General features: G+C 40.5%; 1 protein-coding gene across 3 annotated transcripts in view; it reads left to right on the top strand.

Moving 5' to 3' along the window:
* Nucleotides 1-15,631, top strand: part of adamts10 (ADAM metallopeptidase with thrombospondin type 1 motif, 10) — a 56,086-nt gene that overhangs the window by 27,149 nt on the left and 13,306 nt on the right. For all 3 annotated transcript variants that reach the window (XM_022201537.2, XM_051947543.1, XM_051947544.1), the window contains 8 exons: nucleotides 968-1,114; nucleotides 1,386-1,527; nucleotides 3,205-3,312; nucleotides 3,695-3,840; nucleotides 5,147-5,210; nucleotides 5,358-5,460; nucleotides 10,829-10,962; nucleotides 13,545-13,668. In XM_022201537.2, coding sequence (XP_022057229.1) covers nucleotides 968-1,114; nucleotides 1,386-1,527; nucleotides 3,205-3,312; nucleotides 3,695-3,840; nucleotides 5,147-5,210; nucleotides 5,358-5,460; nucleotides 10,829-10,962; nucleotides 13,545-13,668 — 968 coding nt within the window. The remainder of the gene's footprint in view (nucleotides 1-967; nucleotides 1,115-1,385; nucleotides 1,528-3,204; nucleotides 3,313-3,694; nucleotides 3,841-5,146; nucleotides 5,211-5,357; nucleotides 5,461-10,828; nucleotides 10,963-13,544; nucleotides 13,669-15,631) is intronic.

The raw sequence follows: 15,631 nt of genomic DNA, 5'->3' as shown, positions 1-15,631 counted from the left end.
ATAAATGTTCAGGGAAAACAAACAGACACCAAGTTGGCCTCTATCAGCGTCTGCATCTGCATATGGTGTCATTCATTTGTCCCTTCACCGTGTCGTGTTAAAGATGGACCACAACAATTAATAGTCTTGTGGGTAAAACCTTTTCTATACAGAATTTTGTGTTTGTCAAGTTCAGTCCTGGTCTGGAGGCTCTGCTGGTTTTCTCTAATCACATGTTTTTTCCACTGCATTTTGACGAACATCACTGAGCTCAGAGGTGATGCAGTAAAACAAACATTTTGATTAAGTTACACTGGGTTCTTGGATTAAGCCATTTTAGTACATTTTGTAGACAAAATGACGCATTTATTAACCAAGAGCATTTGTATTAGGGTCATATTTTTTCAGAATTCAAAAGTTGTTACCACATTAACAAATCAAGAAAGAATGTAAAGTAGTAGACACAAATATTTTGTTTGCATTTTAAAAGAGTAAAGCAGCAAATCCTCTCATCTGAAAATAGTTATTTTACTTTAAAAGACAATTGACCTTTGACCTAAATGATTAATCGACTGATTGCAGCGCTAAACTTGACCTTATATTATACAGAGTTCCAGTTTAATGAAAGTCAGCATAAATTGGCTACAGGATTGTTCTTCAAACATATTTCCATCTAAGTTAAGGAACTGAGCCCCTTTGAAATTTAAAAGGCCATGGCAAGGTGTAAATCAGTGCCTGACTTGATGTCCAATTAAAAAAACAGCCAGGCATTACATTTCAGTCAAGAAATATCCGGTCACAGACTTTTTGTCGCTGAAAAGTGAACTCTTCTGACAGCTGTGGACTGTAATCTTTCATATGTGTGTTCTTTAGATCCCTCTCGGTTATCCACAGTGATCTTTTTTCCACTGTCCCCATCGCTGCTGCAGGGATTATTACCCGTCCACATGGCCTCAAAATCTTGTCACTGTATCATCATGGGCTTTAGGTTTGGGATGAACCATGACGGTATGGGGAATGCCTGTGGGCCCCGCAGCCAGGAGACCGCCAAGCTGATGGCTGACCACATCACCATGAAGACAAACCCGTTCATCTGGTCCGCCTGCAGCCGGGATTACATCACCAGCTTCTTGGAGTGAGTGAGCCTATCAGATATCTCCACCACCACAAATAATTTGGTAATTGCAGGTTTGAGAAAGAAAAATGCTCTTGGATGTTGATGTAACATTTTTGATGGTCAGAGAAGCATCCAAGTCACAGACGGGTCTTGACAGCAGGCAAATCCACTTACATTTAATGATCTGTATCCTGTGTTTCAATAAAACCTGATATAGTCTGAGAATAAACAACTGAAACAGTGCCAGCTATTCTAAATCTTACTCTTCTCTTCTGATTGGCCTGTTTAGCTCAGGCATGGGCTCCTGTCTGAACAATGTCCCCCCAAAGCAGGAGTTTGTGTATCCCACCACAGCACCAGGTCAGGCCTACGATGCAGATGAGCAGTGCCGCTTCCAATATGGCATCAGATCTCGACAGTGTAAATATGCGGTGAGTACAGTATGTGGACGTCACCTAAATCCATTCAACGTATGCTTTACTTTCATAGTATTTGACGTTTTAAAATGCGATATTTCTATATATTGTGTTATAGTACCTTCTCTATAAAATTCAGTTGGGAAGATATTGAAGCAAAGTCATAGTTTTTTGATGGAATGCGCTAAAAAAGGTTTTATAGTCAACAACAGACACTTATGCTGTCAAAAGATTTTCTGTTTTTCTAGAGAAAAGTCTCAAAATTGTCACCAAAGCTCACCAATTACAGAGCTCTTATGAGTGAATGTGAATTTTAGAAGGCATACTACATTTTATTTTCAAAAGCATGATGAAGGTTGTGTTCAATGGATTTGGTATGATTTCGTCATCACTAATATACCTGCAGCATTTGTTAAAAAGATATTCACAAATGATAAAAAAATAGTAGAAATAACAAAAATCTAAATTCTGAAATTAAATGAAATATATTGAACAAAAAACTGCAAATCCCATGTAACAAGAGAGAAACAAGGCATAAAATTGAAGTATTACACATCATATAAGGACTTCAAGATAATCTAAGTAGTTTTTTCCCTTTTTTATTTTTGTCCACAAATGTTTTCAAGCTTCTAGAAGAAGGAAACATCCTGAATCAAGGCAACTGGATTGCTATTGTGGATTTGAATGAGGCTCATTGGTTGTGTCTATTGACTGTATAAACGAACCCTGTGTGACATCACCCATAGATTTCCTTGAGAACAGTTTGTAAGATCAGTTCTGTGGCTCCTGTTGTCTCAGTCTTGGCTGTCTTAATCCAAAAATGAGCACAGAGGTGGAGCGTGAGTGAAGCTGAAGCAGGTCATGGGTTGTCCTATGAAGGCTTCGGTCAAACCAGCCGTGCTCTTAGTTATCTTTAAGCATCCATATAATTTAAACGGGTGACGTCTTCACAACATTGCCTCTCGTCCAGTTGTCATGAATGGGGAAATTAGCTGTAGAGCCCATAACTGTTTTTTTGTACCAGACTATAAACGTATTTATTTCTGCTCCAAGTATGGCATTTTAGCATGGAGGTCTGTGGGGATTGACTGACTTTTGGTGGACATTCGAGGAACTGCAGACTTTGATACTTCTGGAGGTTGCTGCTTGGTTGTGTCACATTTCAGACCTGACAAAAGTTCTTTCAAGTTTAAAAATGTATTCAAGCTCCCTATATGGTCCCAACTGCACCAGTTTGCTCTCTGTTGTATTTTTACATTCAGCTCATCAAATAGACCTTAGGAAGTTATTTTTCAAAGCTCACTCTTGATTCATGCTCCTCTGGCTCTCTCTTCAAATCTGTGATTTAAAACATCTTGCAGTACCTTTGCTGAAGAGCATTTATTTTATTGCATGGTCAAGTTTTACAAGGCCAGGTTCAGAGTGAATGGACATCTGGAACAGCAAACAGCTTTATAGACTCATTATTATCGATACTATGTGGTCAGAGCATATGTACACAGTAAAACATAACCCCATGTGTTATAGGCATTGCTGTAGAGGGAGAGGAGAGAAAGATGAACAAGTCTTTCTGCTCTTGTTTCCAAAATAATCATGTATAAAAAAAGACTGACAGTTATTCATAGTTTTCTTTTCTGTGTCTCTCTATTGCCAGTGTTTTATTTTCTTAATTTCGCTCTCTCACACTCACAGGAAGTCTGCAGTGAACTCTGGTGCATGAGTAAGAGCAACCGTTGCATCACCAGTAGCATTCCTGCTGCAGAGGGAACCATCTGTCAGACCAACACCATAGAGAAAGGGGTAAATGCTGAAAATATTATACTTTTAAAAGTTAGGCTATCATGTTCAAAGTATTCATCGCGAACATCGCATATGTGGTGATGATGGGACTGGTTCTCCTGTTGTTTACAAGAATAAAAATGCAGCACGTGTCTTCATGCTGAATCATGTTTTTTGTTGTTTTTTTTGGGTGGCATGTTTTCCAATAAAAATTCTTGTCAGATTAACCGTTTGAAAAGGGGAAAAAAAAGCATCCAGAAAAACTAAATTTGAAAACAAAAAAGCCAGGGTTGTCAGTTGGTAACTGCTGCTTTTGTCGTTAACTCTTTGATAGTGACTCAATGTGCATGTATCTGCAGTGTCTAAATGTTTGTGTGTGTCTGTGTGTGTGTGTGTGTTGCAGTGGTGCTATAAGAGGGTGTGTGTTGCGTATGGGACTCGTCCTGAGGGCGTGGATGGCGGCTGGGGTCTGTGGTCTCCCTGGGAGGAGTGTAGCAGGACCTGTGGAGGTGGAGTCTCCTCTTCTGTCAGACATTGTGACAGCCCCAGGTACAGAGCTGACCTGTGACCAGTCTGAAATGCATTATTACTCTTTTAATCAAGCAGTTAACAATTATGGTAAAGCTAAAGTCACTTCAGGCCATAAAGGAGGAAATCAAAAGCACCAGTGAGAAAATGAATTAGAGTATGTCCTAGTGATCTTCTGTTTACATCCATAAAACAGAGTACAGTTGTAATAAATTTAATTTTGTGGACATCAAAAGCCAGCCAAATAGTGAAATTTGTTGTTGATTATGCCACATACTGTATATAAGCAACAAAACGTGCACAGGAAATGTAATCATCATAAACAGAGATATGAATAAGTTCATATTGCTGTAATGTCCCTAACAGGGACGTTGGTACTTTATGGTGAAGATAAAATGTAGAGAGTCTTGTGTAATTTGTAATATCACTGTAATATTTTTAGATATTCCATTCATACGCATTGACTTCATCGAAATTCATCTGTTATTATTTTATCCTATGTCATGTAGAGCATTCTGTTTCATCTACTTAGCAGTAAATTTATTAGTAATTTCATAAGAGGCTTTCCAGAGGCTTTCCAGATCATAGCTGAATATTAATATAAAAAAACACAGGATAGACACACCTAGTCCTGCAGTGTGTGCTGAAACAAGAAGGATGTCACACACTACAGCGACAGTTAGTACAACAGTTACACAAACTTTTTACAATTTTGGAGATGCTTTTATTCAATATAGTGGATCAGTGGCATTTGTATTAAATCAGTGTGGGAAGTTAATCACACATGAAATTCTGCTTCTTCATCAGTTATTATAAAACTGAAAAAAAAAATCTCCCTCTCCCCTGAAAACTCGACCCAGAAAACATCAGTCCTACGATCTAAATTCACGACCTTCTTGCATGCAGCAGTGAATCATCACAAAACAGCCAAGTCTTTTGAATCACGGTCACCAGATGCCTCATCTTGAATTGATTAAACTGAGAATGGATTGACCCAAATCTGAGGCCAACGCTGTTCTCCTGTATCATTTTTGAGCATCACATTTTCTTGGGTTCCATACTGTTTGAATTTGTTGAAAGTTTAGCAGACGCAGCCATTTGACTGCTGCGTTTATACCTTCCCTCTAAGGTCTATTTTTAAAACACAGCGTTGTTGCCCTGATGGTCTGGGAGAGACAATAACGCAACAAAAAACTGAATAAATCTGACACTGGAAACACAGATGAAGGCAGGCAGTCGAGGCCAGAAGCTGATGTGTAGTGATGTGATGAGGTTAGATCTTGTAAAACTTTACTCAGATGTGACTGACTGGCTCTTTTCACTGCAGACCAACCATTGGTGGAAAGTATTGTCTTGGGGAGAGAAAGCGCTTCAGGTCCTGCAATATTGATGTGAGTACTGCTGCTCTCTTGCATCCGTTTGTCAACACACCGTAATCAAAATCAGGAATATTATTTGATTTAATTGGTCCTGTGTGTCGGCTTTCCTTTCTCCGGTACATGCCTACATATGAGTGTGTACATTTGTGGATATTGCAGGAGTGTCCTGCAGGTTCTCGAGACTTCAGAGAGATTCAGTGCTCCGACTTTGATAGCATTCCTTTCCGCGGGAAATTCTACACCTGGAAGCCTTACAGGGGAGGTGAGTGACAGAGGTTTGCTTCTTACGGGGGTACATCACCATGGTAACTGCACACTCGACCTGCTCCGGAGCTGGTTAATTTCAAGACAACAGATCAGTATGTCTAAAAGCTACTGATCAATTAGTACTCCTGAACAGCAGTATTAGCATTTCTATAAGATCTCTTGGAGCATGGATGGTGAGAGAGCTCCGCGGGTATAGTAGTTTTTAGAGTCCGTCTAGACTCTTTTCTTTCCCTGATGAGCATAGCTATGAGGGACAGATTTCTAGTGAAGGTAACTCCAGTCTTTCTTGCTTTATTTTTTTCCCTGTTGGCTATAAGCAATTTCAAAGCCATTTTTTATAGTGCTTTGAATAGCAATATATTCCTAAAACAGAAACTGGTAAAGCACCAAAGCCTTGTACTTGTTGACCTTATAATGTTTGCAGTCAGCCTACTTACTGGTTTGAATTATGTTTTTCTTCTTGGTCTTTACTTGCTTCCAAGACTGTTTAACGCTGCCAGAGTTGTGGCTGAAAAAATAAAATGAAAGTTGTATTACATGCCTTAAGAATCCCTCTGCAACATAATAATTTAATGAAATACACAACTATAATTATAGTCAGATCCACTTGTGCCTTAATGTTTGGGCAGTGATATTGATAAACCTATTAACTTGTGCATTACCATTTTTTTCAGCTTTCCCTCCTGCTTTGGCTGAAACAGCTGTGTTGCTTTTAGTCTGTATTATATTTTTTCATTCCTCTTGTTGGTTTGAGACTATAGTTTCTTCTTCACAGACAGACATGTCCGTGTTTGCAATTTGTCATGTGGTGCCGACATGCCCCTTTCAGCTTCAAAGACATGCAAACAAACCAAACTAAAATCCTTTGAGGTACTGGTGAGCATTCTCATTCATTGTTCATCACAATCTCAACCAAAAAAAGTTCACTCTCTGGTGTCAGGCCAGATTACTTTAGGTAAGACTTGCTTTTATACAATAAAATTAATAAAAAATTTGAAATTGAACCATATTTCTAGTAATGTTACTAAATTCCCTAAATTCAACAATTAACTGCGTGAGTACACTGTGAACATAAATGATGCCTGCTGTCACAAAAATATAATCCTTTACAGACCCAAAAACTTGATGCAAGTCCTCAGAATTCATTCTGTTACAGATGGCAATTGACTGTAGCCAGAAACCCACCTGTGAGAACAGCAAAAAAGATCAATTGACTTGCTGCTTTTCCCATGTTGGTCAACACCATGATGTACCTCATTACTGTGTGGCAGCTGAATCCTGTGATCAGCAACCAACGTCCTTGTATTTTGTCACACCTCATTAGTTCAAAAATATTGATGTTGCACTTGTTTCCTTGTGTGAGATGACAGACTTAGAGGTTTTGTCCTGTAGAAGTACATCAGTGAAATCTTAACATGAGAAGGGAATAATGAAGGTGAAACAGTGAAGATGGACAAAAACAGATGAGTCATGAGTTGATGACAGCAGACAAACAGAAGTCAGGAAAAAGAGAGCGATGTAGTGTGTGTGTGTGTGTGTGTGTGTGTGTGTGTGTGTGTGTGTGTGTGTGTGTGTGTGTGTGTGTGTGTGTGTGTGTGTGTGTGTGTGTGTGTGTGTGTGTGTGTGTGTGTGTGAATCAAAGCTGCAGACTCTCTCCTGTCTGGCCTACAGATGCTGGCTGCAGAGAGCCATGCATCCCACAATGCTTTGCAAGAATTCCTCGCTGCCGATGAGCGCTAGACGCTGAACCTGGATGTGAAAGATAAATAGTTTCAACGACATAACTGCCTTTAATCTGGCCCTCCAATAACATAATGGCTTACAGAGATGGTCAGTCTTCCAATTCCAACTTCAGGCAACAAGTGCTCCTTTCATCAAGTCAGCTGATTTTACAATGGAAATCCCTTGCAGCTGTTAAAATAGGACCAGCGCCATGGTCTCTGCCCCGCGTTAAGTCCAGATCACACCGCCCAGCCTCTTCTCTGTCTGCTGCAGCCTCTCACTCTCCACAGCTTCTCAATTCAGCATCCTCCCTGAAACTTTTACCATCATCTTCTCTCTTTTCCTCCTTGCTGTAAACCTCTCTCACTATGTTGAGTGCATCATTATGCAATCTCTCATTTCTGTTCTGACACCAAGAACAAGGAGAACCTTTCTCTCTCGGCTCAGACAGCCAAGGACGATTCATTAAGAAGGTCTCTTGTTTGAGCAGTTTTTTTTTTCTTCAAACAAGCTGCTCGACATCACTGTTCTCAGTCCAACAGCCTTCACATTCCACCTTCACACTCCATACAACACACCCTCTAAGTTATAATACGCACACCCCGCTTCAAGCCATGAGTGCCCTGCCAAAGCTAGGCAACATGGGAATTGTAGTTTTCCGTAGTCTGACCACTTTATTGTCTGCAAATCCTGCCAGTGCATACTCTCTTTCTTTCTTTCTTAGTTTCTTACATTCTCTGTCTTTCCAGTTTATACTGTACCTGCTTCAGAGCTGCCAGGAAAAACAAGCGCAGCCCAGACTGATGTCAACAGCCACTCAAATAGTGGAGCTGCTGGCAAGCTGTGCAGATGAATGAAGGATATATACCACTTGGCAGGAGGAGCCCTTTAGCAATACCGTGTGTGTCTGCGAGTGTATATGGGTGTCTTGTGTTGGTATATTTAAGTGTTTCCTTGGCCACAGAGTATTTAACCTCCTCACACCAGCACCACTACTAAATATTAAACATATACACATCCGTAAAACAGTAAAGAGGAAATTTAGCTTAACTTTGACTTGGTGTATGTGGCACAGATTAATGTTAATGTTGACTTTGGTTGTACTTTACCTCTTTTTTATTTCCAACATTAATTTTGTAATGTTGTCCATAATTCATGGAATTTCTCCCTATACAAATGAAGCACAGTGTTAGTTCAGGCAGAACACTGAAGGTCTGGATTGGCCTCAGCTTTCATACATGCTTCCCAGTAATTCAACTGACTCAGGCTGTCCCATACATTCACGTGTACCATTACTATATTTTTACTCATATGCTCATGTCAGAATGGATTTAATTTTATTTTGATTAACTTTTTGTGGTCGTTTATGAGGGTAAACTCTCCCGGCACAAATCTTGTTGCTGTAAAGATTAGTTGAGAACTCTCCCAAGACCACAATCTTGAACCTGTATCTTGAACTCATGAGGTTTGTTAAAACAGTTTGTCAGTTTTTTAGTTGATCTCTCCTAGCCTTGGTGCAGTGGGAATGAAACCACTGTCCTCTTGTATTGTGTTTATATGCATTCACTGAGGTAATATTCAGTAGTTTGGTGTCCGTTTGTGTGTATTCCAGGGAAGCAGAAACATAATCACATTCAGCTGCTTGTTCTCACTAGTCAGCACAGAAAAACATTTCCTACTCCCCTGCAGACTCCTTTTCTCTTGTACAGCCTCTTCTGTCTGCAGCCCTGTATTAATGTGATCCATGCAGCAGAACATGTGCAAAAGACTTTGTTTTTTTGGTTGTTTGTGGGTCAGTATAGGCTATTAATCATAAATGTTTCCATATGATGCATTGTAACATAGTCAGCCTAAAGCTAATTTCCAGCTGTAGTCCTTTTGCAGGTCACAATTGCACACACTTAGGTCCACATCGTCACAGCTAAACAGACAAACACGACTAAATAAATAATGAAAATTACACGTGGTAGTAGTATCACATGTCAGCACGTCATGCAAACTTTACACCGCATACCTTTACAAAATTGAAACAGATTTGATTACAGTATTATCACATTAATATTTACATGAGGGCGGACTTTGCATCTGATGTTATTCCTCAATCAGGTGTTCAAAATTAAATATCCTACATGACCTACCTAGCTGCTAGTGGAATATCAGGCTTTCTGCAGCAATTCAGTTTTGAGACAGTTTGGAAAGACAGTGTCTGTGTAACGTCTCACAGCTGACAGTGTGTATAAGGGCAAAAAACACACCATGAGGTAGAAGAAACTGCCAGCAGAGCCCAAAGACAGAGTTGTGTCAAAGCACAGATCTGGGGAATGCTTCATACAGAACAAAAACAAACTACAGCATTGAAGTTTCCTAAAAGCATAGCTACCAGCACAGTTTTAGCATGGGAGAAGTTTGAAACAACCAGAACACAAACTGAGCAATCCAAGGAGAAAGGCTTTGGTAAGAGACAAACAACACAGTGGCTGCTCTGGCTGAGCTCCAAATACTCTGTTTGGAGATGGGAAAAACTTCCAGAAAGACAACTATCACCACAGCACTTCAGCAATCTGTTTTTTTTTTGTTTGTTTTGGAGAGTGGCCAGATGGAAACCTCTCTTCAGTGAAAGAAACATAAAAGCCTATTTGGAGTTTGTAAAAAAAAAAAAAAAACTCCTAGATTACTCTTAGACTGTAAGGGACCTGATTCTCAGTTCTGAGGAGACCAGAATTGTTTGCCATAGTTGTGTTTTAGCAACAGGAACAGGGAGACTAAGATAAAGCTGAACACAACAGAATCCTGAGAGATCCTGAAATCTGCCTCTGGGTGCTCAGGACCTCAGTCTGGACCAAACCGTCACCTTCCAACAGAACAGTGATACGAAGTGCACAACCAACAATGCTGGCCAGCCAGAGTCCTGACTTAGCCCAGTCAAACATCTCTGAAGTAACCTGAAAAAGGCTGTCCAGCTTGAGAGAATCTGCAGAGATTAACAGTACAAATACCCCAAATGCAGGTGTGCAAAGCTTGCAGCATCTCACACAAGAAAGCTGGAGGCTTTCATCGCTGCCAAACGTGCTTTGAGTACTAAGTTAAGGGTCTGAATACTTACATCATCGTGATATTACAGTTTTTACTGAATAATTTGCATCATTTTTCTGTAATTCTATTTTTGATTTGTCATTATGGGCTATTGAGTGGAGATTGGTGAGTGGAAAATAAATGATTTTATCTTTATCTGCAACATAACAAAATGTGAAAGAACAGAAGATGGTAAATGGTCTGTATTTATATAGTGCTCTTACTATACCTGAAAGGTACCCAAAGCGCTTTACAAAGCGTTAGCAAGGCGCTAACCACAACCCATCAGGAGCAATTAGGGGTTTGATGTTTTACTCAGGGACACCTTGACACAAGCTCTCCAGCCAACCCTCTGATTGCAAGACGGCCACTCTACCCACTGAGCTATGATGGCCATCCTCCCTTTGAGTTCTAAGACTTTATGAATACACTATGTGAAACAGATGTATGCAGACCTGCAGTTCATCTACTGCTGCATTTGTGTTTATTTTGGCAGTGTTTGTGTGCTAATGTGGATAGATCTTGTGTGTTGATACTTGCTCTTTGTGGGTCTGTGTTTGTGTGTCCAGGTGGGGTGAAACCCTGCTCTCTCAACTGCCTAGCCGAGGGATACAACTTCTACACAGAACGAGCTCCTGCTGTGGTGGACGGTACTCCGTGCAGAGATGACTCTCTGGATGTGTGTGTAAACGGAGAGTGTAAGGTGAGTAAAGACCATCCGTACGTGTGTTCGTTTCTACACAACCATGCAATCATGTGTTCAGTTGAAATACAAGCTGTTCGAGTTGAGGATGCGGTTTAAATTGATCAAGAAAAGGTTCTCTTCATCTAAAATGTGGTTTATACTTGCCTTTAAGATGCTGGACAGTCTCCATTGTCTAGTTTTCACCCCAACTGCTGAAAATCATCACAATCAGCTTCTCAGCTCAAAACCTAGATTCCCTTTACCGACAGTCTTTCATAATCCCAGCTGTTAATGAAAGCAAAACATTGAGCTGCTGTTCATTTTAAGGATGTGGAGACCACCTGGAGCTCAAACAACTCCCTGGAACCCATTTGACTTCCACATGCCCCATTTGTAGAAGAATGTAGACAAAAGAAAGTGTAATTGTTCTAGTGTGCAGCTTAGGTAGTTGCTGTTCAATCGCAATCTGTTTGCTTTGGATGTAGTTGTACTTTAACCAGTAAGAAAAAATTTTTGGTCAGGGTGGAAAAGATGTGAGAGCAGAGAGAAAAGTAACTCCATGATATCCAGCTGGTTGTTTATTGATGATCTGCACTTTTCTAGAGTTCCAAAAGATGTTATTTTTCCGCTTCCCCTCTGCTGCCTGTTACCTCCACTGAGCTTCTTTATCTGAAGTGTCTTTGAGGTTTGTTAGTCTGTGGAGCTAAAGCAGGCTAAAGTTTCTGGGCTCCTCCAACAAGACAACTTTGTTTATCAACACCCCCTCTCCTTTCTCTGCTCCTTCACCCTCCTTTTCTCTGTACTCGGCTCTGTTCTGCTCTGTAGGAACTCAGTGACCCTCCAGCTCAGCTGTTAGTCTGTCTGCACTGCAGGCTGGCTTTCATTCACTGCACTCTTATTATCTCCCTCTCCTTTTCTCCTTTTGGACTCTCTACACCTCTCCACTCCTCTCTCACTTTGTCCCGCCTATCTCCCCCCTCCCTTCCTCTTCTTAAAGTTTTTCTGTCTGCAGTTCAGTCTCTCCTCTCTCTCCTCCTCCTCTGTCATCCCAGCTCTTGTGTATTTTGTGCACACGAAAAGCTTCTTAAGAAATCTCTGCCTCGTTTTGCTTTCATTTTCAAAGTTAAGGTCTAACAGTCAGAGAGAGGGGAGAACAGAGAAAGGACCTTGGAGCAGGGGGTGCAGTTGAACACATTATGCTTTTTCAAACCAAATAACAGTGTCAGAGCCTCTTTCTCACAGATCCACTGGACAAAATATAGAGTGTACAAAAAAAACTGCAACACCTGCTCTGTTATGAAAATAATAGATGGTGCAAATCCAGGCACCAGCCCAGCTGTGCCCTCACAGGAGTTCCAGCAGCTATTCCTCCTCAGTTGAGAAGTGAGGAGGACTTGTGACTGGACATTTCTCAGAAGAAGATCTGCATGAATAACAATTAGCTTTGATTTCTTGCAGTTGGTCATTTCAAAAACAATTGGGGTTTCTTGCAAAATAAGTCAAATCTAGTATTTCAAATATAACTTGTAGTGCCCCTGACTCAGCGCCATGAGATGCATTTAGGTGACACATCTGATTTCTTTCAATACCTGAAATTGCACTACTCTGGTCTCCCTTGCTCTCTGTTGGGGAAACCTTAATACCTGTTCCAAATACAAAAACAGATGTAGTGTCTTTGTTACTTTCACATGTATACTGGTGTACTTCAAAATTATCAGAGATAGAGGTTTTATCCATTCATTGAATTATTTCATCCAATCTTGTTAAATTCGTCCACATATTCTTGTTGTTGTTCTTCTTCTTATTTCTCATTTGTTCCATTAAAAAAATACAAATATAAAAATAAGATTTAGTCTGATAGATTGTGAAGTGAATGTGAAATGAACATGAATAATTCATTTAGCAAGACAATACAATTTTTGACACAGTCATGATGGAATTGAATGAAACATGGATCAATTTCAAGTGAAAAACCTTGTTCAAAGCAGCAGTATGCGCTCCTTATTGTGCTGTTAGTCACACTGAGCTCTGAGAGACACTGTCAGCACGTAAACGCAAGAGGCCTCCTGCTAGTAGGATCTATATCATCATAAACTTAAATAGCTCACCATTACTTACATTATAAAGCCACCAGATAACCATTGGCTGCATCACTGTTTCAAATCTTGATTTAGTTTTGAACTGTGATCCAATCAGTATAAAAGTAATAATAAACTTAAGCCTCATTATCCCTCCCTACAATAAGCAGCTGTCATTTAAATATATGAGAACAAGAGCAGTTACCATTCATTTTCTGCACTTTTGTTTAGGTTTGGATCGCTGTTAAAGAGTTTGAGTAAAACCACCTGCTTCGCTCATCATGAAATTTATTTATGTCGACAGCTGAGAGTTTAGCAACCTAAGAGCATTATGTCTGCAAAGGATCAGAAAACACATCTGGACTTACCATCTGATATTTCTGTGTTTTGAAAAAGTGGTCTGGAAGACATTAGTAGGTAATCCCTAAGCCCGGCCTCTGACACCTCTCGACTTACAGACTGTGCCCCTTCACCCGTGACCCCGAGTGACCCGACAGCTCACTGGTTTCTCCCTTTTTGCAGCACGTGGGTTGCGATCGTATCCTCGGCTCAGACGTACGTGAGGACCGCTGCCGGAACTGCGGGGGTGACGGGAGCAGCTGCGTCTCTGTGGAGGGAGTCTTCAATGACTCCCTCCCTGAAGGAGGTAATGAGCTAAAACAATCAAGAATTCCTTTAACTCTCCCAGAGATTTGACCGTTTGCTCTGTTCTCTGTACAGACAGATAAAGATTTGGATCTGTCCTGACCTTATTAGCAGTCTAGGGAAAAAGGGTTCACTTTCAGATTTTTTTTGGAACAGTTTCCTTTTTCCCCGAGAACGGGATGAAGCTGACATGAGGTGTTTACCATGAAAAATTCTGCAACATAATTTATGTATTGTCCCAAAAATGTGCACATTTTGATCCTGATACTCTGGATTTTGAGTGCACCTTGGAAAGCTGCCTTGCAGTTTGAGTTAGGATAGCCCAGACTTTCAAAATGTATATCATGTAATTGCCCGTTCCCATGCAAACGTACAGCATGCTGTTAGAGTCATTTGCTTGATAAAGCCAACAAAATGTCATGTAGCACCAGAACAATCCTTTATTTCAGCACCTGTTGCACTCAGTGTCTTACATATGAATGCTGTCAGATAAATTATGTGTGTGATGTACACATAGCAGGTGAGAGGTGATGCAGTCCAGTCTTAAAGTTGGCATTACAGATACTAACACTCTCTTGTCTTAATACTTCAGAGGAACAATTGTAATTTAAATTGTGCCAAGTCAGTAAATCCCTCTGTAGCCATTTATACCATTGGAAGGCATTCGAGGTTCATCCGTCCATCAGCTTGACCTGTCAGCTGGTTCATATACCTAAGTATCTTCTACGTGCAAATTAAACACACATGTCTTTTATTGTGACCAACGGAAACATAAAGCAGTGTCACTTGCAGCAGTAAGCAAAAGATTTCTAGGAAGACAAGGAGAAATTCCTCAAAAAAAAACTTAAATATAAACATATACATACCATATAGATACATACTTATATTTATCTGCTCACCACCCAGGGACACGTGGCAGACAGTTTTAGGTGAGGTCCGACCAGTGTGGCTTGAGGTCCTTCTGCTGTTGAATCTATTTTGGGTTACTTTCTCCCCACAACACCAACTCCAGAGTCTCTCACCAAACTGTCAACACCACACCCTCCCAGGATTCCTCAGAGGAGACACACCCCGAGCAGGCAGCCGTGCTCTGAACCACAGTGACCAGGCCGCTCCGTCAACCCAGCTGTGGTCTCGGCGACCCTCAAAACACATGACATTATCTTTTGCCTGAAGATCCATTAGTAAGGCTAAAGTAGAGGTCTAGTCGTGTGTTTTGTGATGATATCGGTATCAATAAAAAATAGTTTGATTGCAGTGAGTTTCTTGTTAAAATTGCACTTTCATTGAAATTAGGAACAGATTTAAAAAATAAATAAATGCTGGATCCCACAATTTCTATCTTGCAATGTCTGAACTGAACGTTCTCTAATTCTAACTTAACTTTTTAACTTCACAGTTTTATCTCAAAGTAAAAGCTGAGTCACCATCATCAGTTTGTTTTTTTTAGAACTTTCCCTTTACGGCCTCAGAAGACCTTTTACATCTATTTTTGTCTAAGTAGAAAGCAGTACTGGCTGCACAGTGGCCTGGGATCTTTCTGCATGGAGTTTGCGTGTTCTCCCTGTGCATGTGTGGGTTTTCTCCGGGTACTCCGGCTTCCTCCCACAGTCCAAAAATATGCTGAGGTTAATTGATCACTCTAAATTGTCCGTAGGTGTGAATGTGAGTGTGATTGTTTGTCTGTATATGTAGCCCTGCGACAGACTGGTGACCTGTCCAGGGTGTCCCCTGCCTTCGCCCGAGTCAGCTGGGATAGACTCCAGCACCCCCCGTGACCCTAATGAGGATGAAGCGGTGTATAGAGAATGGATGGATATATATAGAGAGAAAGCAGTACTACTACGCTAAGTAGTTATCATCAAATAAACTGATATTAAAAAATGGTGGAGCGCTCCTTTAATGTCTCATTGCAGTAGTTGGTAGCCAGTGCAAGAAAAAAATCAATTGTGGCATTTGTAGAA

Source organism: Acanthochromis polyacanthus, chromosome 4 (genome assembly GCF_021347895.1).
Source record: "Acanthochromis polyacanthus isolate Apoly-LR-REF ecotype Palm Island chromosome 4, KAUST_Apoly_ChrSc, whole genome shotgun sequence".
NCBI lineage: Eukaryota > Metazoa > Chordata > Actinopteri > Pomacentridae > Acanthochromis > Acanthochromis polyacanthus.
The sequence above is the reverse complement of the archived record's forward strand: the minus strand, read 5'-3'. Positions and strand labels throughout refer to the sequence as shown.